At 35.6% G+C, this 25,440-nt stretch overlaps 2 protein-coding genes across 2 annotated transcripts in view; one reads left to right on the top strand and one right to left on the bottom strand.

Moving 5' to 3' along the window:
• LOC138320353 (dual 3',5'-cyclic-AMP and -GMP phosphodiesterase 11A-like) overlaps window positions 1-25,440 on the bottom strand; it is a 495,361-nt gene that overhangs the window by 104,460 nt on the left and 365,461 nt on the right. The window lies entirely within an intron of this gene.
• Window positions 1-25,440, top strand: part of LOC138322031 (condensin-2 complex subunit G2-like) — a 69,771-nt gene that overhangs the window by 10,366 nt on the left and 33,965 nt on the right. Inside the window, exons 8-17 of the mRNA XM_069266087.1 lie at window positions 4,597-4,666; window positions 4,999-5,076; window positions 5,301-5,393; window positions 9,497-9,622; window positions 10,556-10,735; window positions 11,133-11,285; window positions 14,624-14,846; window positions 15,815-15,948; window positions 16,456-16,611; window positions 16,743-16,824. Coding sequence (XP_069122188.1) covers window positions 4,597-4,666; window positions 4,999-5,076; window positions 5,301-5,393; window positions 9,497-9,622; window positions 10,556-10,735; window positions 11,133-11,285; window positions 14,624-14,846; window positions 15,815-15,948; window positions 16,456-16,611; window positions 16,743-16,824 — 1,295 coding nt within the window. The remainder of the gene's footprint in view (window positions 1-4,596; window positions 4,667-4,998; window positions 5,077-5,300; window positions 5,394-9,496; window positions 9,623-10,555; window positions 10,736-11,132; window positions 11,286-14,623; window positions 14,847-15,814; window positions 15,949-16,455; window positions 16,612-16,742; window positions 16,825-25,440) is intronic.

The following is a 25,440-nucleotide window of genomic DNA, read 5'->3' as shown; positions in this document are numbered from 1 at the left end:
ATAATTATACAGGGATGGGACACCAAATCATCAAGAGTCGCATACCTATATCAAACAGGTATTTAGTCTCTATAATTATACAGGGATGGGACACAAAATCATTCAAGAGTCGCACACCTATATCAAACAGGTATTTAGTCTCTATAATTATACAGGGATTGGACACAAAATCATCAAGAGTCGCATACCTATATAGTCTTATAATTACACAGGGATGGGACACCAAATCATCAAGAGTCGCATACCTATATCAAACAGGTATTTAGTCTCTATAATTAGACAGGGATGGGACACAAAATCATCAAGAGTCGCATACCTATATCAAACAGGTATATAGTCTCTATAATTATACAGGGATTGGACACAAAATCATCAAGAGTCGCATACCTATATAGTCTTATAATTATACAGGGATGGGACACCAAATCATCAAGAGTCGCATACCTATATCAAACAGGTATTTAGTCTCTATAATTAGACAGGGATGGGACACAAAATCATCAAGAGTCGCATACCTATATCAAACAGGTATATAGTCTCTATAATTATACAGGGATTGGACACAAAATCATCAAGAGTCGCATACCTATATCAAACAGGTATATAGTCTCTATAATTATACAGGGATTGGACACAAAATCATCAAGAGTCACATACCTATATCAAACAGGTATATAGTCTCTATAATTATACAGGGATGGGACACCAAATCATCAAGAGTCGCATACCTATATCAAACAGGTATTTAGTCTCTATAATTATACAGGGATGGGACACAAAATCATCAAGAGTCGCATACCTATATCAAACAGGTATTTAGTCTCTATAATTATACAGGGATGGGACACCAAATCATCAAGAGTCGCATACCTATATCAAACAGGTATTTAGTCTCTATAATTATACAGGGATGGGACACCAAATCATCAAGAGTCGCATACCTATATCAAACAGGTATTTAGTCTCTATAATTATACAGGGATGGGACACAAAATCATCAAGAGTCGCACACCTATATCAAACAAGTATTTAGTCTCTATAATTATACAGGGATGGGACACAAAATCATCAAGAGTCGCATACCTATATCAAACAGGTATTTAGTCTTATAATTATACAGGGATGGGACACAAAATCATCAAGAGTCGCATACCTATATCAAACAGGTATTTAGTCTCTATAATTATACAGGGATGGGACACAAAATCATCAAGAGTCGCATACCTATATCAAACAGGTATTTAGTCTTATAATTATACAGGGATGGGACACAAAATCATCAAGAGTCGCATACCTATATCAAACAGTATTTAGTCTCTATAATTATACAGGGATGGGACACAAAATCATCAAGAGTCGCATACCTATATCAAACAGGTATTTAGTCTCTATAATTATACAGGGATGGGACACAAAATCATCAAGAGTCGCATACCTATATCAAACAGGTATTTAGTCTCTATAATTATACAGGGATGGGACACAAAATCATCAAGAGTCACATACCTATATCAAACAGGTATCTAGTCTCTATAATTATACAGGGATGGGACACAAAATCATCAAGAGTCGCATACCTATATCAAACAGGTATTTAGTCTCTATAATTATACAGGGATGGGACACAAAATCATCAAGAGTCGCACACCTATATCAAACAGGTATTTAGTCTCTATAATTATACAGGGATGGGACACAAAATCATCAAGAGTCGCATACCTATATAGTCTTATATATTATACAGGGATGGGACACAAAATCATCAAGAGTCGCATGTCCATTTCATACAGGTATATAGTCTTATAATTTTACAGGGATGGGACACCAAATCATTAAGAGTCACATACCTATATCAAACAGGTATATAGTCTCTATAATTATACAGGGATGGGACACAAAACATCAAGAGTCACATGTCCTATATCAAACAGGTATATAGTCTCTATAATTATACAGGGATGGGACACCAAATCATCAAGAGTCGCATACCTATATCAAACAGGTATTTAGTCTCTATAATTATACAGGGATGGGACACAAAATCATCAAGAGTCGCATACCTATATCAAACAGGTATTTAGTCTCTATAATTATACAGGGATGGGACACAAAATCATCAAGAGTCGCATACCTATATCAAACAGGTATTTAGTCTCTATAATTATACAGGGATGGGACACAAAATCATCAAGAGTCGCATACCTATATCAAACAGGTATTTAGTCTCTATAATTATACAGGGATGGGACACAAAATCATCAAGAGTCGCATACCTATATAGTCTTATAATTATACAGGGATGGGACACCAAATCATCAAGAGTCGCATACCTATATCAAACAGGTATTTAGTCTCTATAATTATACAGGGATGGGACACAAATCATCAAGAGTCGCATACCTATATATCAAACAGGTATTTAGTCTCTATAATTATACAGGGATGGGACACAAAATCATCAAGAGTCGCATACCTATATCAAACAGGTATTTAGTCTCTATAATTATACAGGGATGGGACACAAAATCATCAAGAGTCGCATACCTATATCAAACAGGTATTTAGTCTTATAATTATACAGGGATGGGACACCAAATCATCAAGAGTCGCATACCTATATCAAACAGGTATTTAGTCTCTATAATTATACAGGGATGGGACACAAAATCATCAAGAGTCGCATACCTATATCAAACAGTATTTAGCTCTATAATTATACAGGGATGGGACACAAAATCATCAAGAGTCGCATACCTATATCAAACAGGTATTTAGTCTCTATAATTATACAGGGATGGGACACAAAATCATCAAGAGTCGCATACCTATATCAAACAGGTATTTAGTCTCTATAATTATACAGGGATGGGACACAAAATCATCAAGAGTCGCATACCTATATCAAACAGGTATTTAGTCTCTATAATTATACAGGGATGGGACACAAAATCATCAAGAGTCGCATACCTATATCAAACAGGTATTTAGTCTCTATAATTATACAGGGATGGGACACAAAATCATCAAGAGTCGCATACCTATATCAAACAGGTATTTAGTCTCTATAATTATACAGGGATGGGACACAAAATCATCAAGAGTCGCATACCTATATCAAACAGGTATTTAGTCTCTATAATTATACAGGGATGGGACACAAAATCATCAAGAGTCGCATACCTATATCAAACAGGTATTTAGTCTCTATAATTATACAGGGATGGGACACAAAATCATCAAGAGTCGCATACCTATATCAAACAGGTATTAGTCAGATGGACTCACTCATACCTATATTATACAGGGATGGACACAAATCATCAAGAGTCGCATCCATTCAAAGGTATTATAGTCTCTATAATTATACAGGGATGGGACACAAAATCATCAAGAGTCGCATACCTATATCAAACAGGTATTTAGTCTCTATAATTATACAGGGATGGGACACAAAATCATCAAGAGTCGCATACCTATATCAAACAGGTATTTAGTCTCTATAATTATACAGGGATGGGACACAAAATCATCAAGAGTCGCACACCTATATCAAACAGGTATTTAGTCTCTATAATTATACAGGGATTGGACACAAAATCATCAAGAGTCGCATACCTATATAGTCTTATAATTACACAGGGATGGGACACCAAATCATCAAGAGTCGCATACCTATATCAAACAGGTATTTAGTCTCTATAATTAGACAGGGATGGGACACAAAATCATCAAGAGTCGCATACCTATATCAAACAGGTATATAGTCTCTATAATTATACAGGGATTGGACACAAAATCATCAAGAGTCGCATACCTATATAGTCTTATAATTACACAGGGATGGGACACCAAATCATCAAGAGTCGCATACCTATATCAAACAGGTATTTAGTCTCTATAATTAGACAGGGATGGGACACAAAATCATCAAGAGTCGCATACCTATATCAAACAGGTATTTAGTCTCTATAATTATACAGGGATGGGACACAAAATCATCAAGAGTCGCATACCTATATCAAACAGGTATTTAGTCTCTATAATTATACAGGGATTGGACACAAAATCATCAAGAGTCGCATACCTATATAGTCTTATAATTATACAGGGATGGGACACCAAATCATCAAGAGTCGCATACCTATATCAAACAGGTATTTAGTCTCTATAATTATACAGGGATGTGTTAAAACTATGCAAAGTAATGCTGTCCATAACGCAACATTTATAGGAATTTTGATGTAGAGTCAGAGGGGGCATAGAATCAACACAGCAAAGCAGGGTGGACATGCTGTTACCAAACTGTATATATTTCAGTGGTTATCATATTATATTATATTTCAAAATATCAAAATATGTAGATTAAAATATAGTCAGCAAGGGATGGAGCATCAACATATTAAAAATTGGATAAGACAAATGTTTAATGAAAAAGGATGAGGCATTAAGTCATTACTTTAAAACCAAAGGGAAATTGTCACTGATAGTGAGCAATGCTGTGGAGCATATTTTTAACACAACCATATTGGGTGGGGCATAGATTCAACACTGTCCACAGGAAATTGGGTTTAGTCATCAGTACTTTTAATCTTTTAGAAATGTGATGGAAAGATACGGAGAAATCTACTTCCGAGCTTGGCAGACATCTACGGGGCCAGTACTAGTGGTAAGCTACTCCTGTCAGCCATTGTCAGGACTTTATTGACAGTTATCAAATACTAAATCAGATGATTGTACGTCATGTCATTAAATTTAAGACTTTTCTGCCAATAATGTGATTTTAGCCGATGTTAAGTTTTCATTTTTAGCAATGGATAGTTTTCTATTTTGAAACGCTGCTGCTTTTCTTCTCTGTATATTTGTAGAATGACAGTGAAATTTTTTCTTAAATATTCTATTCTTCTATAATAAATTATGCATTCTACATAAACAGAAAGTTCTCCATCAATCTAAAAAATGTCCATTAAGGTATAAGTCATATTGATATTTGCTCTGTAGAAATTGGAATCGGCCATACAAAACTTCATGGACCATGCAATTCATGCCAAAAAGTCTTTAGCTCCTGGGTTGAGATGTGTAAGTAAACTATTTATCTCTTTTTACTCCCTGCTACTGCCGCTGAGGGTGAATAGTAGGAGAGGACCTTTGTAATGATCATCAGTGTCGTTGATAAATTCTACACAACTGATGATCTTTAAAGATTTTATTCTATCAACAAACATAAAGATACCTCTTTTAGTGTAGCAATTCTGCATTGCTATTGCTAAACTATTGATTTAGAAGTCTGTTTGATTCTACAGCTCCTTGGCTACTTCCACAAACAAAGGAAATCCAGTGGGGTGGATGGTATGTTACTAAGGTTGTATGGTCCTCTGCTGTGGCGGTCACTCAAGGTCAGTGAGGTCAAATATTGATACAGGATTTTATATGTCAATATTTCCAGTGAGTCAGCTTTACACCCGGTCCACCCCAACTGCGAACGATGCGTGTATATAAACCCCTACCGCTCTACCGCTGACTTGTATCGATGTATTGAATGAGTGTAGTTATTTATAGACTCCAGTACTGTCGCCAAATCCACAGGTAAACTGGTACTGGATGCTACGCTCGGGCCTCTCATCCAGCTTAACGAAACTGAATGGCTAGTTAGCTTAACCGATCTATATATCATCAACAATGCGTCTGTATCTACTTAAAAACAAAACAAATATTCTTCAAATTGCATAAAAATTCACTTGACTAGTATTTCTTTATTTTAGATATTTTAACAAATCTTCATATTTCTAGTAAAACTGCATATGAAACTCCTTATAGATCTAGCTATGCTCATTACGTAGGGAACCGCCATAACATGTCCTGGCTGCAGGCCGTGTGCAAAAAGTCAAAACACACGTGGGATTTATAAGACGAGTCCTAAACTGTCCTATATTTAGGATTTTCAATAAGTGGTTTGTAATATTATTACAGCAAAACTGACAAGCTACAAGGTTAGTGGCATTTTTAACCGTACTGTTATATATAATTAGCCATCAGCTTGGATCTGGTGCCGTACAGTCAGGTAGTCGAGTTTACTCACAATGTGATTATTGCAAGCCAACGTAAATGCTATCGGATTGCTCTTTAAAGTTTGTTAATGATCTCAAACACACTTATAACTTATTGTGGCAATTTTAAAGTAACTAAATTATAATATTTTCAAATAGTTCTGATAACTATTCATGTGTAATATCTCCAGACATTGACATGTGTACGGATCGAGTACGGCGGACTGCCAATGTTTTTGACATGTTCTGCAAGATATATTTCACTGTTTCAGTTACGGTGGCCAATAAAAGAAAACAAACACAGTGCAATTATATTATGTTATTTCTTCTAAATACAACACTTCTTTGTGCAAGTTGTCAAGCATTTATTGTGAATGTTTTGCAATGAAATTACCACCTTTATAACACTGAATTTGTGGTTCCCCGGACATCGTTTTCCCCCAAATTTGAATGCGCAAAATATACCGATAGTAGATTTTTTTTCAGTATTTGAAGCCATAAGAAAAAATACATGTGCAAAGTACACTGGTGTGTAAGTAACACAAGATTTTACGGTATTTGTAACATTTACGATTGTGTTTGGTATAGCTGATGTAGCCAGAGCGCCCCGCGATTTACCTGTGGATTTGGCGACAGTACTCGAGTCTAAAAATAGCCACGTTGTGTCGGTAGAGTGTTAGCGTTTATCGCTACACGGTACAGAATTTCTCGCTGTGTTACAAATCAATCGATTGACGGTAAGGAACTTCATAATATTTATCATTCGCAGTTGGGGTGGACCGGGTGTAAAGCTGTGATGATATCTGTGCTATGTATCTATAGTCAAATTATTCACATGTCAATAATTTATACTTGATGTTATATTCATGTTTAGATACATTATGGGATTTTGTTTTACCTTTACCATGTCTTTTGTTTGATATGTTTATTATCCCCCGCCCAACGAATTGGCGGGGGATATACAAATGGGTTCCGTCCGTCTGTCTGTCCGTCTGTCCGTCCGTACGAATGGTTTCCGGAGCATTATTCTAAAACCAGTAGAGATATTTCCACGAAACTTCATACACACATTGGTCTGATGGTCTAGTAGTGCCTTTTGCTATTGTTAGGCTTTCATTTTTTTGCATTTTTTCCGTAACCATGGAAACATTGCTGAAAATATCATATTTTTGTGTCAGGTTCGTTTCCGGAGCATAACTCTAAAACCAGAAGAGATATTTCCACGAAACTTCATAGACACATTGTTCTTATGGTCTAGTAGTGCCTTTTGCTATTTTTAGGTTTTCATTTTTTGCACTTTTTCTGTTACCATGGAAACATTTCTGAAAATATCATATTTTTGTACCAGGTTCGTTTCCGCAGCATAACTGGAAATCCAGTTGAGATATATGCACGGAACTCCATAGGCACATTAGTCTTATGGTCTAGTAGTGCCTTTTGCTATTTTAAGGTTTTCACTTTTTGTACTTTTTTCTGTAACCATGGAAACATTGCTGAAAATCGCAGATTTTTGTGTAAGAATCATTTCCGGAGCACAACTCTAAAACCAGTAGAGATATTTCCATGAAACTTCATAGACACATTGTTCTTATGGTCTAGTAGTGCCTTTTGCTATTTTTAGGTTTTCACTTTTTTTGCTTTTTTCTGTAACCATAGAAATATTGCTGAAAATATCATATTTTTGTCACAGGGACCTGGCACGAAATTTTTTAACCAACACTATACATATATATATGTTATAGTATCAAGGGTATGAACTCGGCGGTCGAGAAAAACGGACCTATTTTTTAAAACCGTGATTATTTTCATAAATGGGTTCTATACAACATTGACGGATATCTTACCTTTAAGAGAAATAATTTATCTTTCCATTGAGTGCTTGATGAACAAAATTGGCCAAGTATTGACGAAGTTATGGCTTGATATATCGGGAAATTTACGAAAAATATGCTAGGTAGACATTTCCCTGTCCGGTCGAAATGTCGTCTCGGCTCTAATGGGTACCTCAAAAACCAAGCCAAAATCACAAAATCTATCTTTGTGGTGGCAAACAGTACCCATAACTGTGTTCATCCACAATCTCCTTTGGAGGTGTCATGACCCGTACTTTGTAGAAACTCTATAAAAACATCGTGTAGCTCACTTACTTTAACCGTCACCGCCATGTTCATTTTCCTCTCGGAACGCTTCTCGACTTTACATAATGTGACTAAATTATGCAAATTATGTAATGTTGTGCTTTTGGGTAAACTCGAGAAGCATTCCGAAGAACAAATGAACATAGCGGTGACGGTTAAAGTAAGTGAGCTACACGATGTTTAAATGGAGTTTCTACAAAGTACGGGTCATGACACCTCCAAAGGAATTTATGGATGACCACAGTTATGGGTACTGTTTACCACAACAAGCGTAGATTTTGTGATTATGGCTTGGTTTTTGAGGTCCCCATTAGAGTCCAGACGACATTTCGACCGGACAGGGAAATGTCTACCTGGCATATTTTTCGTAAATTTTCCGATTCATCAAGTCATAACTTCGTCAATACTTGGCCAATTTTGTTCATCAAGCACTCAATGGAAAGATAAATTATTTCTCTTTAAGGTAAGATATCCGTCAATGTTGTATAGAACCAATTTATTAAAATAATCACGGTTTTAAACATATAGGTCCGTTTTCCTCGACCGCCGAGTTCATACCCTTGATACTATAATATGTATATGTATACTGTTAATTTTAAAAAATCGTGCCAGGTCCCTGTGATTTTTGTAGCAGGTTTATTTCCGGAGCATAACTCTAAAACCAGCAGAGATATTTCCACGAAACTTCATAGACACATTCTTTTTATGGTCTAGTAGTACCTTTTGCTATTTTTAGGTTTTCATTTTTTGCGCTTTTTCCGTTACCATGGAAACATTGCTGAAAATATCATGGTAAATGGTAAATGTTACTTTGCAAAACTCCACCCATCTTTGTGTATATAGTCTAATATAAATGTCAAGGCTGTATACCTGATTCAACAATTGCAGCCCGGCTCTACTTGAGTTATACTCCATCTTTCTTTAGCTCAACTTCCTTTTTCCTGTTTTTTTCATACACATAAGTCTCCACAATCAAACTTACTTCAGCTTTGATATCTCCATTGGCGGGGGATCTGAATGACTATGTCCTTGTTAGAAATTGTTTACGGACTTTAATTTATAAAGTATACATATTCCCCATATGTCCATTTCAGTAAATATATTATTGAGAGTCTTGAAATATGGTAGTATGTCTATACAGTCTAGGTTTTGATGGCTCCAGCTATTCTAATGAACTCATGATGAATCCTTGATTTGACTGATAATTATTTCTTGTGAATAATGATCTCTGTATTTACCTTTTTGGTTAAAGATGAAGATAATGATGCTGTCGCTATATATATAGTGAAGTTGTGTGTTTTCCTTCCCCAACAGGTTACTAACCACAATGTGAGGGAGAATGCCGCCCGGTTATTGTTGGACTCGTTTCCACTACAGGATCAGGAACTCTGTAACGAGGAACTCGACCAGCTTCTACAGAAACAGTTTGATATCTTCCAGGTATGAAACATTTCACAGGTCACCACAAAATGTTTAATGCAGATAAATTAAAATGAAGATCTGAAATTTTTTTGTGTATTTTACCAAAATTTACAAACAACACAACAATCTACGAGTCAATAGTAATATCTAAGGTTAAGACAAATGCATAGACACTTTATATATCAACTAAGTTATGTTCAAGTTCACCTAAGAAGTGATATATAGGCATAAAAAACAATAGTTTAAATGGGTTCCTAAACTTAAATGTTTCAGTATTATTTTTTATGTATATTTCAAAATTAATGACAATATTTGTGAGAGATAGCAATATGTGATGATAATAATGATTATATTATCTCTATATAATTGTAGCACCATTCTATTATAGTGTAATACTCCCAGTGTTAAATCTATCCACATATCTACATACAGTACATAGATGACACAGGAGGCTGTAAAGCTGGTTCTTTTGACAGGTCAAAAATATCATCGTTTAGACTTGAAACAGGAAAATAATATTTGCAAAATGTTTTGATATGGCTATGAGCGTATACATGGTTTATCTGTTACTTTTGATGTTATTTTTCGCATGAAATTTTGTTATTTTCAGACACTACTACACAATACCTGCCCAAGTATTCGCTCCGTTACTGTCCAGAAGCTGAGTAAGATGTTACTTTTGATGTTATTTTCAGACACTACTACACGATACCTGCCCAAGTATTCGCTCCGTTACTGTCCAGAAGCTGAGTAAGATGTTACTTTTGATGTTATTTTCAGACACTACTACACGATACCTGCCCAAGTATTCGCTCCGTTACTGTCCAGAAGCTGAGTAAGATGTTACTTTTGATGTTATTTTCAGACACTACTACACGATACCTGCCCAAGTATTCGCTCCGTTACTGTCCAGAAGCTGAGTAAGATGTTACTTTTGATGTTATTTTTCAGACACTACTACAGGATACCTGCCCAAGTATTCGCTCCGTTACTGTCCAGAAGCTGAGTAAGATACTCAGTACTTACTGTGAATTTATTCCAGTGGAAACCATAAAAAGTCTCATCACCAAGATGATGCAGGACCTCGTATGGGACGCATCGTCTGCAGATGTCCGCGCCAGTGTAATTATGGTGAGCAATGCATTGTATAACGTGTTCTAATGAGGTAACAATGGAAATATTTTAAGTTATATTTAAAAGAAACCTTTTTGAGAATCATTTGATGTGAATCCTGACAGAGAAATGTTGCTGAAAGATTATCTGAATATTTAAGAATACTGTTATTAAACATTCAAAGTTTTGTCAATTTTGCAGACATTCAAAACTTATTAAAGAAAATGTTTAACTTGTATGACTATAAATTGTAAAATTAACTCGCAGTCAAATGATTGATGTTTGGCACAAAACACATGAATATACTGCTGCTGTAATTTATTTTTCTGTAATACTTTAACTTATTAAAAGAAAACATGAGATGGGGATGACATTTTGGTTGGCGTGACCCCTCCATACATTTGTACTGTTGTAGAGTATGATGAATCTACTAAACAATCAGATGTTTATTCCCATGCTGAAACCTATCCTGCCCCAACTGTGTAACCATATCCACGACTCCTCGGAGAAGGTCAGGGTCGCCATGGTAGAACTTCTCCTCAAGGTCAAGGGCATCAGGGCCATCAAGGTCAGTGCACTATAAAAGCTGTTTTGTGAACGTTCATAATTTCTGATTGTATTTTAACAAATTGTTGTCATAGACTTCCTGATGTTTCAACAAATAAATCCCATACCTTGTAGGAAATTAGAATTATACATTTTTTTATGTACATATTGTACTGTTGTTTATGTTTTTTCTTTTTGTAAGTTAGGTATTTCGTGTTGACCATTTTCACAAATAATGAAAATGTGCTATTTATAGTTTCAATAATACTGAAATATAGACTTTTGTAAAATAAATATTGAATCCTTGTTTTTTGTAGTATTGGGATATATGTACAATAAATATTGAATCCTTGTTTTTGTAGTATTGGGATATATGTTCAATAAATAATTGAATCCTTGTTTTTGTAGTATTGGGATATATGTACACCCAATTATTTTACTTTGCTTTTTTTCCTGGCTATTTCATGTTCAAAACATAAGTCTAAACGAATTGAGTTATCTGTGAAACTTTCTCTTTGGATTTCATTGTTTACAAACTCCATTGCAGCATGGGATTTGAATGATTACCCTTGTTAGAATGTTACAATTTTTGGGTACTTCTCGAATTTATGAAAGTTTACATATTTCAATAATGTCCATTTCATAACTCAATATACTGTCTTTTTATATGTTTAAACCTCTTGAAATAATGGGTATGTTTATTTAGAAATATTGGGGGTTTTGGCTGAAAAATTATTCAAAAGGTATTCTAAATGACTTGAACCATGAAACTGGAATCCTTTGATTTGAAACTGACTTTTATTTCTTGTGAATATGAAATGAGATATTTACCAATGGTTACAAAAGATGAAGATAATGATAATTTCCACTTAATATATATAGTGGTTAGTGTATTATCTTCTAACCCAACAGGTTATAGCAAAATGACAAATTAATGCATAAACCAAAACGACACTTTAAACCATTTTTATCATCTGTAATGGCTATGGAAATCAACCATTCTACAGAAAAATGTACATAATGATATCAATGGTATGAACAACCACAAAATGTTTTCAATTGCCTTAAATTAAAATGTCTGGGGTCCAAAATATCATTTACAATTTGGCATAGTAATTATCGCAGGTTAATGACAAAATGCATATACCACATTTATAAATCAACTAAGTTATGTTCCAGTTCAACCTAAGAAGTGAAACTATAGGCACTAAAAAACAATAGTTTAAATGGGTTCCTAAACTTAAATGTTTCAGTATTATTTTTTATGTATATTTCAAAATTAATGACAATATTTGTGAGAGATAGCAATATGTGATGATAATAATGATGATATTATCTCTATATAATTGTAGCACCATTCTATTATAGTGTAATACTCCCAGTGTTAAATCTATCCACATATCTACATACAGTACATAGATGACACAGGAGGCTGTAAAGCTGGTTCTTTTGACAGGTCAAAAATATCATCGTTTAGACTTGAAACAGGAAAATAATATTTGCAAAATGTTTTGATATGGCTATGAGCTTATACATGGTTTATCTGTTACTTTTGATGTTATTTTTCGCATGAAATTTTGTTATTTTCAGACACTACTACACGATACCTGCCCAAGTATTCGCTCCGTTACTGTCCAGAAGCTGAGTAAGATGTTACTTTTGATGTTATTTTCAGACACTACTACAGGATACCTGCCCAAGTATTCGCTCCGTTACTGTCCAGAAGCTGAGTAAGATGTTACTTTTGATGTTATTTTCAGACACTACTACAGGATACCTGCCCAAGTATTCGCTCCGTTACTGTCCAGAAGCTGAGTAAGATGTTACTTTTGATGTTATTTTCAGACACTACTACAGGATACCTGCCCAAGTATTCGCTCCGTTACTGTCCAGAAGCTGAGTAAGATGTTACTTTTGATGTTATTTTTCAGACACTACTACAGGATACCTGCCCAAGTATTCGCTCCGTTACTGTCCAGAAGCTGAGTAAGATACTCAGTACTTACTGTGAATTTATTCCAGTGGAAACCATAAAAAGTCTCATCACCAAGATGATGCAGGACCTCGTATGGGACGCATCGTCTGCAGATGTCCGCGCCAGTGTAATTATGGTGAGCAATGCATTGTATAACGTGTTCTAGTGAGGTAACAATGGAAATATTTTAAGTTATATTTAAAAGAAACCTTTTTGAGAAACATTTGATGTGAATCCTGACAGAGAAATGTTGCTGAAAGATTATCTGAATATTTAAGAATACTGTTATTAAACATTCAAAGTTTTGTCAATTTTGCAGACATTCAAAACTTATTAAAGAAAATGTTTAACTTGTATGACTATAAATTGTAAAATTAACTCGCAGTCAAATGATTGATGTTTGGCACAAAACACATGAATATACTGCTGCTGTAATTTATTTTTCTGTAATACTTTAACTTATTAAAAGAAAACATGAGATGGGGATGACATTTTGGTTGGCGTGACCCCTCCATACATTTGTACTGTTGTAGAGTATGATGAATCTACTAAACAATCAGATGTTTATTCCCATGCTGAAACCTATCCTGCCCCAACTGTGTAACCATATCCACGACTCCTCGGAGAAGGTCAGGGTCGCCATGGTAGAACTTCTCCTCAAGGTCAAGGGCATCAGGGCCATCAAGGTCAGTGCGCTATAAAAGCTGTTTTGTGAACGTTCATAATTTCTGATTGTATTTTAACAAATTGTTGTCATAGACTTCCTGATGTTTCAACAAATAAATCCCTTACCTTGTAGGAAATTAGAATTATACATTTTTTTATGTACATATTGTACTGTTGTTTATGTTTTTTCTTTTTGTAAGTTAGGTATTTCGTGTTGACCATTTTCACAAATAATGAAAATGTGCTATTTATAGTTTCAATAATACTGAAATATAGACTTTTGTAAAATAAATATTGAATCCTTGTTTTTGTAGTATTGGGATATATGTACAATAAATATTGAATCCTTGTTTTTGTAGTATTGGGATATATGTTCAATAAATATTGAATCCTTGTTTTTGTAGTATTGGGATATATGTACAATAAATATTGAATCCTTGTTTTTGTAGTATTGGGATACATGTACAATAAATATTGAATCCTTGTTTTTGTAGTATTGGGATATATGTACAATAAATATTGAATCCTTGTTTTTGTAGTATTGGGATATATGTTCAATAAATATTGAATCCTTGTTTTTGTAGTATTGGGATATATGTACAATAAATATTGAATCCTTGTTTTTGTAGTATTGGGATATATGTACAATAGATATTGAATCCTTGTTTTTGTAGTATTGGGATATATGTACAATAAATATTGAATCCTTGTTTTTGTAGTATTGGGATATAGTGCCTCTGGAACACATACTTGCTCGTCTGGAAATTGACTCGCATCCAGTCATCCGCCGTATCATGAAACTCCTTCAAAGTACTTTTATACCTCTGGACAAGCCTAAAAGTGTCCAGCTTGACCGCTGTGTGGCTCTGATAGAGTCAAGCCGCGGGGCTGCCAGACAGTTTTTCCATCACGCGTCAGCTCAGATGACTGTTGATGACACAGGTAACAGACTTGATACTATCGACGAGCTGCTGTGTTAAGTGGTAAAAGTGTACTGACATGTTGCCACCTCTGGTTTTCACTTTAAATTCCTTATGGGGCAGTTGCCAGGTACACTCCATTAGTCAATTTTTTTTCTCTGGGAATTCTGGCTTCCCTCATCCACCTTAACTTAACATTCAACATATGAAAACATTACAGAATTTTAACAAGGTGCCTTAGTGTAGGAATTTTTCCTTGACTGTAATGATTCCTATTGGAGAATAAAAGTTAAGGAATGTTTGTGAAACTTGGCCCTGGCATATCCTTAATGAGCCTTTCAAAGGATACAACGATTCTTTGCGAAAATAAAACCACGAAGAAGTTCGAAACAGCCAGTCAAGAAATTTTACATCCGCAAAATTTTACAATTTTACAGAACAATTTTTTTTTGCAGATTAGCTATTCTTAAAATGTCTCTTCATATGATTACCTTCAATTTATATTTATTTAGCTAAAACAAAAGGTTTTGTACTTGTCCTGTAGAAATCAATAATGAAAAAACACTGTGGCGTGTGTACATACTGTATTTGACCTAATGAGGGTGCAGGGTGCGGTTATTTATGATAATAGGACGTTTAATAAAATAACAAATCTTACCTCACTGGTTCAGAAGTCTGTACTACTGGAGAAGAGGATGTTTGGTTTGCTCATAAAGTAGGCCGCGGTGGCCGAGAAGATGTCACGCAATATTACCACAAAACCTTTATTTCTGAATCATTAATTTGAAAGGTACTGACTGCTGGCAGGTGGTTTTTGTCCAGATACTGTGGCTTTCCTCTCCTCCTAAACTTAGCACATACTTAATAAATGCCCCTTGCTGTTAAATACACTAAATGCTTTCTGATAGTTGCCTACACTTAAATGTGGGATTTCATTTTAGATGAATGATTTAGCTGTTGTGATAAATGTGTGATTATGCTTTATTACAGTCACATACATTATCTCCATCATTGCCTGTATCCTAAGATGTACTAAAGCAGAGAAGTCGAAGCAGGAAGGAGGAGAAAATGTGCGACAGGAAGTGGAAGAAAATGTCCAGGGTCAGAGTGGAGCAGCTGTGGAGGTATGTTTTAATTTAAGATACATTCGACCTTTAAACAGAGGCAACTCTCGGTATAGTGTGTAATGTAAGCAAACCTAGTACATTGTCTCAAAATACACATACACCGAATACACACATCTATATCTCTTCACGCAGAGGCAGCCATCAAGATGTAAGCTATTAATAGCTACTCAAAAGTTATAAATAGTAGTGCTGCAACGGTATGCTTCCGGTGAATGTAGGGAATTAGAATTTACAACTACAGAAACCTTGTTGATCAATCACGAATATTGTTGGTAGGAAGTACTGATAACCGCTCAAAAAACCCTGATTTCTCCTGATCCAGAAACTGGTGAGACGTCCCGTGATATAGGAAAAAATACCGTGCACCGACCGTGTAGTTTATACTGTGATATATCGTCAGGGACGGTTTATCGTTGCAGCACTAATAAATACATGTAGGGGTCTTTTTGTTAAAATTTTAGTTTGGAAACAGATTTAGTTTATAATCTGCTGGTACATAATCAGAATGAAGAGGATGAGGGAGCAGAGGATGAGGAGGAGGAGGAGGAAGAAGATGAGGAGGAGGAGGATATCCTGACAATACATAACACAGAAGTGATGGCAGGACTGCTGGAGGCGGTCGTCATACTCTGGTCCGCCATCAACAACGACCTTAACAAGGTAAGGAGATGTCTCACATTCCTCTCTTGAAATGGGGACATACAGTGTTACCCAATTAGATAATGTTTGAAAACAATTAATTGTATGAAAAAGGAATCATTTTGACAAAAATTTTATTTTAAACTTTGCAGAGAGTGAATCACAATATAAAGCAGGACTTACAAACAAAAGTCAGCTGTGGCATCGTAGAAATGATGAAATTCTTTGATGTAAGTATCTGCAATGAATGAAGTCAATGTATTCTTATTTCTAAATAGACTTACTGTTGTTAATATTTCAACTTGGAAGCTTAATATGAGATTTCATCTATATATCTTTAAATTATTTCTTTTTTGTTCAAACTACATGTTTAAATTTGGCAAAATTTTTTATAAATAAAAGTAATCTATTGTAAGCCTACTTTTTTCACGTTTTATTTGCTATTTAAATTTTCATGATCAATGTAAATTAATTAGTGAAATTTCCTATCGCTGAGATTACCTTGATCCTTGTGAACTCTGAACTTAGAATTATGAAGAGGAAATAGAAACTTGGCTGACTATTGTAACTTAAACATATTGGCGGGTTATGTCCCTTACAACTCGGTTCCAACTATCAGGTATAATTAGGACTGTCTGAATATTGTAACTTAATCATATTGGCGGGTTATGTCCCTTACAACACAGTTCCAACAATCAGGTATAATTAGGACTGTCTGACCTATTGTAACTTAATACATATTGGCGGGTTATGTCCCTTACAACACAGTTCCAACAATCAGGTATAATTAGGACTGTCTGACTATTGTAACTTAAACATATTGGCGGGTTATGTCCCTTACAACTCAGTTCCAACAATCAGGTATAATTAGGACTGTCTGACTATTGTAACTTAATCATATTGGCGGGTTATGTCCCTTACAACTCAGTTCCAACTATCAGGTATAATTAGGACTGTCTGACTATTGTAACTTAATCATATTGGCGGGTTATGTCCCTTACAACTCAGTTCCAACTATCAGGTATAATTAGGACTGTCTGAATATTGTAACTTAAACATATTGGCGGGTTATGTCCCTTACAACTCAGTTCCAACAATCAGGTATAATTAGGACTGTCTGAATATTGTAACTTAAACATATTGGCGGGTTATGTCCCTTACAACTCAGTTCCAACTATCAGGTATAATTAGGACTGTCTGAATATTGTAACTTAATCATATTGGCGGGTTATGTCCCTTACAACTCAGTTCCAACTATCAGGTATAATTAGGACTGTCTGAATATTGTAACTTAATCATATTGGCGGGTTATGTCCCTTACAACTCAGTTCCAACAATCAGGTATAATTAGGACTGTCTGACTATTGTAACTTAAACATATTGGCGGGTTATGTCCCTTACAACTCAGTTCCAACTATCAGGTATAATTAGGACTGTCTGACTATTGTAACTTAAACATATTGGCGGGTTATGTCCCTTACAACTCAGTTCCAACTATCAGGTATAATTAGGACTGTCTGACTATTGTAACTTAAACATATTGGCGGGTTATGTCCCTTACAACTCAGTTCCAACTATCAGGTATAATTAGGACTGTCTGACTATTGTAACTTAATCATATTGGCGGGTTATGTCCCTTACAACTCGGTTCCAACTATCAGGTATAATTAGGACTGTCTGAATATTGTAACTTAATCATATTGGCGGGTTATGTCCCTTACAACTCAGTTCCAACTATCAGGTATAATTAGGACTGTCTGAATATTGTAACTTAATCATATTGGCGGGTTATGTCCCTTACAACTCAGTTCCAACAATCAGGTATAATTAGGACTGTCTGACTATTGTAACTTAAACATATTGGCGGGTTATGTCCCTTACAACACAGTTCCAACTATCAGGTATAATTAGGACTGTCTGACTATTGTAACTTAATCATATTGGCGGGTTATGTCCCTTACAACTCAGTTCCAACTATCAGGTATAATTAGGACTGTCTGACTATTGTAACTTAATCATATTGGCGGGTTATGTCCCTTACAACTCAGTTCCAACTATCAGGTATAATTAGGACTGTCTGAATATTGTAACTTAATCATATTGGCGGGTTATGTCCCTTACAACTCAGTTCCAACTATCAGGTATAATTAGGACTGTCTGAATATTGTAACTTAATCATATTGGCGGGTTATGTCCCTTACAACTCAGTTCCAACTATCAGGTATAATTAGGACTGTCTGAATATTGTAACTTAAACATATTGGCGGGTTATGTCCCTTACAACTCAGTTCCAACAATCAGGTATAATTAGGACTGTCTGACTATTGTAACTTAATCATATTGGCGGGTTATGTCCCTTACAACTCAGTTCCAACTATCAGGTATAATTAGGACTGTCTGAATATTGTAACTTAATCATATTGGCGGGTTATGTCCCTTACAACACAGTTCCAACAATCAGGTATAATTAGGACTGTCTGACTATTGTAACTTAAACATATTGGCGGGTTATGTCCCTTACAACACAGTTCCAACAATCAGGTATAATTAGGACTGTCTGACTATTGTAACTTAAACATATTGGCAGGTTATGTCCCTTACAACACAGTTCCAACAATCAGGTATAATTAGGACTGTCTGACTATTGTAACTTAATCATATTGGCGGGTTATGTCCCTTACAACACAGTTCCAACAATCAGGTATAATTAGGACTGTCTGACTATTGTAACTTAATCATATTGGCGGGTTATGTCCCTTACAACTCAGTTCCAACAATCAGGTATAATTAGGACTGTCTGACTATTGTAACTTAATCATATTGGCGGGTTATGTCCCTTACAACTCGGTTCCAACAATCAGGTATAATTAGGACTGTCTGACTATTGTAACTTAAACATATTGGCGGGTTATGTCCCTTACAACTCAGTTCCAACTATCAGGTATAATTAGGACTGTCTGAATATTGTAACTTAATCATATTGGCGGGTTATGTCCCTTACAACTCAGTTCCAACTATCAGGTATAATTAGGACTGTCTGAATATTGTAACTTAATCATATTGGCGGGTTATGTCCCTTACAACTCAGTTCCAACAATCAGGTATAATTAGGACTGTCTGACTATTGTAACTTAAACATATTGGCGGGTTATGTCCCTTACAACTCAGTTCCAACTATCAGGTATAATTAGGACTGTCTGAATATTGTAACTTAATCATATTGGCGGGTTATGTCCCTTACAACTCAGTTCCAACTATCAGGTATAATTAGGACTGTCTGAATATTGTAACTTAATCATATTGGCGGGTTATGTCCCTTACAACTCAGTTCCAACAATCAGGTATAATTAGGACTGTCTGACTGAATATTGTAACTTAATCATATTGGCGGGTTATGTCCCTTACAACTCAGTTCCAACTATCAGGTATAATTAGGACTGTCTGAATATTGTAACTTAATCATATTGGCGGGTTATGTCCCTTACAACTCAGTTCCAACAATCAGGTATAATTAGGACTGTCTGACTATTGTAACTTAATCATATTGGCGGGTTATGTCCCTTACAACTCGGTTCCAACAATCAGGTATAATTAGGACTGTCTGAATATTGTAACTTAATCATATTGGCGGGTTATGTCCCTTACAACTCAGTTCCAACTATCAGGTATAATTAGGACTGTCTGACTATTGTAACTTAATCATATTGGCGGGTTATGTCCCTTACAACTCAGTTCCAACTATCAGGTATAATTAGGACTGTCTGAATATTGTAACTTAATCATATTGGCGGGTTATGTCCCTTACAACTCAGTTCCAACTATCAGGTATAATTAGGACTGTCTGAATATTGTAACTTAATCATATTGGCGGGTTATGTCCCTTACAACTCAGTTCCAACAATCAGGTATAATTAGGACTGTCTGACTATTGTAACTTAAACATATTGGCGGGTTATGTCCCTTACAACACAGTTCCAACTATCAGGTATAATTAGGACTGTCTGAATATTGTAACTTAAACATATTGGCGGGTTATGTCCCTTACAACACAGTTCCAACTATCAGGTATAATTAGGACTGTCTGACTATTGTAACTTAAACATATTGGCGGGTTATGTCCCTTACAACACAGTTCCAACAATCAGGTATAATTAGGACTGTCTGACTATTGTAACTTAAACATATTGGCGGGTTATGTCCCTTACAACACAGTTCCAACTATCAGGTATAATTAGGACTGTCTGACTATTGTAACTTAATCATATTGGCGGGTTATGTCCCTTACAACTCAGTTCCAACAATCAGGTATAATTAGGACTGTCTGACTATTGTAACTTAAACATATTGGCGGGTTATGTCCCTTACAACACAGTTCCAACAATCAGGTATAATTAGGACTGTCTGACTATTGTAACTTAAACATATTGGCGGGTTATGTCCCTTACAACTCAGTTCCAACTATCAGGTATAATTAGGACTGTCTGACTATTGTAACTTAAACATATTGGCGGGTTATGTCCCTTACAACTCAGTTCCAACTATCAGGTATAATTAGGACTGTCTGACTATTGTAACTTAATCATATTGGCGGGTTATGTCCCTTACAACTCAGTTCCAACAATCAGGTATAATTAGGACTGTCTGACTATTGTAACTTAATCATATTGGCGGGTTATGTCCCTTACAACTCAGTTCCAACTATCAGGTATAATTAAGACTGTCTGACTATTGTAACTTAATCATATTGGCGGGTTATGTCCCTTACAACTCAGTTCCAACAATCAGGTATAATTAGGACTGTCTGACTATTGTAACTTAAACATATTGGCGGGTTATGTCCCTTACAACTCAGTTCCAACTATCAGGTATAATTAGGACTGTCTGACTATTGTAACTTAAACATATTGGCGGGTTATGTCCCTTACAACTCAGTTCCAACTATCAGGTATAATTAGGACTGTCTGACTATTGTAACTTAAACATATTGGCGGGTTATGTCCCTTACAACTCAGTTCCAACAATCAGGTATAATTAGGACTGTCTGACTATTGTAACTTAAACATATTGGCGGGTTATGTCCCTTACAACACAGTTCCAACAATCAGGTATAATTAGGACTGTCTGACTATTGTAACTTAAACATATTGGCAGGTTATGTCCCTTACAACACAGTTCCAACTATCAGGTATAATTAGGACTGTCTGACTATTGTAACTTAAACATATTGGCGGGTTATGTCCCTTACAACTCAGTTCCAACAATCAGGTATAATTAGGACTGTCTGACTATTGTAACTTAACATATTGCGGGTTATGTCCCTTACAACCAGTTCCAACTATCAGTATAATTAGGACTGTCTGATATTGTAACTTAACATATTGGCGGGTTATGTCCCTTACAACCAGTTCAACATCAGGTAATTAGGACTGTCTGACTATTGTAACTTAAACATATTGGCGGGTTATGTCCCTTACAACACAGTTCCAACTATCAGGTATAATTAGGACTGTCTGACTATTGTAACTTAAACATATTGGCGGGTTATGTCCCTTACAACTCAGTTCCAACTATCAGGTATAATTAGGACTGTCTGACTATTGTAACTTAATCATATTGGCGGGTTATGTCCCTTACAACTCAGTTCCAACAATCAGGTATAATTAGGACTGTCTGAATATTGTAACTTAATCATATTGGCGGGTTATGTCCCTTACAACTCGGTTCCAACTATCAGGTATGATTAAAACTGTCTGAATATTGTAACTTAATCATATTGGCGGGTTATGTCCCTTACAACTCAGTTCCAACTATCAGGTATAATTAGGACTGTCTGAATATTGTAACTTAATCATATTGGCGGGTTATGTCCCTTACAACTCAGTTCCAACTATCAGGTATAATTAGGACTGTCTGAATATTGTAACTTAAACATATTGGCGGGTTATGTCCCTTACAACTCAGTTCCAACTATCAGGTATAATTAGGACTGTCTGACTATTGTAACTTAATCATATTGGCGGGTTATGTCCCTTACAACTCAGTTCCAACTATCAGGTATAATTAGGACTGTCTGAATATTGTAACTTAAACATATTGGCGGGTTATGTCCCTTACAACTCAGTTCCAACAATCAGGTATAATTAGGACTGTCTGACTATTGTAACTTAAACATATTGGCGGGTTATGTCCCTTACAACTCAGTTCCAACTATCAGGTATAATTAGGACTGTCTGAATATTGTAACTTAAACATATTGGCGGGTTATGTCCCTTACAACACAGTTCCAACAATCAGGTATAATTAGGACTGTCTGACTATTGTAACTTAAACATATTGGCGGGTTATGTCCCTTACAACTCAGTTCCAACAATCAGGTATAATTAGGACTGTCTGACTATTGTAACTTAAACATATTGGCGGGTTATGTCCCTTACAACTCAGTTCCAACTATCAGGTATAATTAGGACTGTCTGACTATTGTAACTTAATCATATTGGCGGGTTATGTCCCTTACAACTCAGTTCCAACAATCAGGTATAATTAGGACTGTCTGACTATTGTAACTTAATCATATTGGCGGGTTATGTCCCTTACAACTCAGTTCCAACTATCAGGTATAATTAGGACTGTCTGACTATTGTAACTTAAACATATTGGCGGGTTATGTCCCTTACAACTCAGTTCCAACAATCAGGTATAATTAGGACTGTCTGACTATTGTAACTTAAACATATTGGCGGGTTATGTCCCTTACAACTCAGTTCCAACAATCAGGTATAATTAGGACTGTCTGAATATTGTAACTTAAACATATTGGCGGGTTATGTCCCTTACAACTCAGTTCCAACTATCAGGTATAATTAGGACTGTCTGACTATTGTAACTTAATCATATTGGCGGGTTATGTCCCTTACAACTCAGTTCCAACTATCAGGTATAATTAGGACTGTCTGACTATTGTAACTTAAACATATTGGCGGGTTATGTCCCTTACAACTCAGTTCCAACTATCAGGTATAATTAGGACTGTCTGAATATTGTAACTTAACATATTGGCGGGTTATGTCCCTTACAACTCAGTTCCAACTATCAGGTATAATTAGGACTGTCTGATATTGTACTTAAACATATTGGCGGGTTATATTGGACGTCTGATATTGTAACTTAACATATTGGCGGGTTATGTCCCTTACAACTCAGTTCCAACTATCAGGTATAATTAGGACTGTCTGACTATTGTAACTTAATCATATTGGCGGGTTATGTCCCTTACAACTCAGTTCCAACTAATCAGGTATAATTAGGACTGTCTGACTATTGTAACTTAATCATATTGGCGGGTTATGTCCCTTACAACTCAGTTCCAACTATCAGGTATAATTAGGACTGTCTGACTATTGTAACTTAAACATATTGGCGGGTTATGTCCCTTACAACTCAGTTCCAACTATCAGGTATAATTAGGACTGTCTGACTATTGTAACTTAATCATATTGGCGGGTTATGTCCCTTACAACTCAGTTCCAACTATCAGGTATAATTAGGACTGTCTGACTATTGTAACTTAATCATATTGGCGGGTTATGTCCCTTACAACTCAGTTCCAACTATCAGGTATAATTAGGACTGTCTGACTATTGTAACTTAATCATATTGGCGGGTTATGTCCCTTACAACTCAGTTCCAACTATCAGGTATAATTAGGACTGTCTGACTATTGTAACTTAATCATATTGGCGGGTTATGTCCCTTACAACTCAGTTCCAACTATCAGGTATAATTAGGACTGTCTGAATATTGTAACTTAATCATATTGGCGGGTTATGTCCCTTACAACTCAGTTCCAACTATCAGGTATAATTAGGACTGTCTGAATATTGTAACTTAATCATATTGGCGGGTTATGTCCCTTACAACTCAGTTCCAACTATCAGGTATAATTAGGACTGTCTGACTATTGTAACTTAAACATATTGGCGGGTTATGTCCCTTACAACACAGTTCCAACAATCAGGTATAATTAGGACTGTCTGAATATTGTAACTTAAACATATTGGCGGGTTATGTCCCTTACAACACAGTTCCAACAATCAGGTATAATTAGGACTGTCTGACTATTGTAACTTAATCATATTGGCGGGTTATGTCCCTTACAACACAGTTCCAACAATCAGGTATAATTAGGACTGTCTGACTATTGTAACTTAATCATATTGGCGGGTTATGTCCCTTACAACTCGGTTCCAACAATCAGGTATAATTAGGACTGTCTGAATATTGTAACTTAATCATATTGGCGGGTTATGTCCCTTACAACTCAGTTCCAACTATCAGGTATAATTAGGACTGTCTGACTATTGTAACTTAATCATATTGGCGGGTTATGTCCCTTACAACTCAGTTCCAACTATCAGGTATAATTAGGACTGTCTGACTATTGTAACTTAATCATATTGGCGGGTTATGTCCCTTACAACTCAGTTCCAACAATCAGGTATAATTAGGACTGTCTGAATATTGTAACTTAAACATATTGGCGGGTTATGTCCCTTACAACTCAGTTCCAACTATCAGGTATAATTAGGACTGTCTAAATATTGTAACTTAATCATATTGGCGGGTTATGTCCCTTACAACTCAGTTCCAACTATCAGGTATAATTAGGACTGTCTGAATATTGTAACTTAAACATATTGGCGGGTTATGTCCCTTACAACTCAGTTCCAACTATCAGGTATAATTAGGACTGTCTGAATATTGTAACTTAATCATATTGGCGGGTTATGTCCCTTACAACTCAGTTCCAACTATCAGGTATAATTAGGACTGTCTGACTATTGTAACTTAAAC

The sequence above is a fragment of the Argopecten irradians genome, chromosome 4 (genome assembly GCF_041381155.1).
Source record: "Argopecten irradians isolate NY chromosome 4, Ai_NY, whole genome shotgun sequence".
Classification (NCBI taxonomy): Eukaryota; Metazoa; Mollusca; class Bivalvia; order Pectinida; family Pectinidae; genus Argopecten; species Argopecten irradians.
This window is presented reverse-complemented; position numbering and strand designations above follow the sequence as displayed.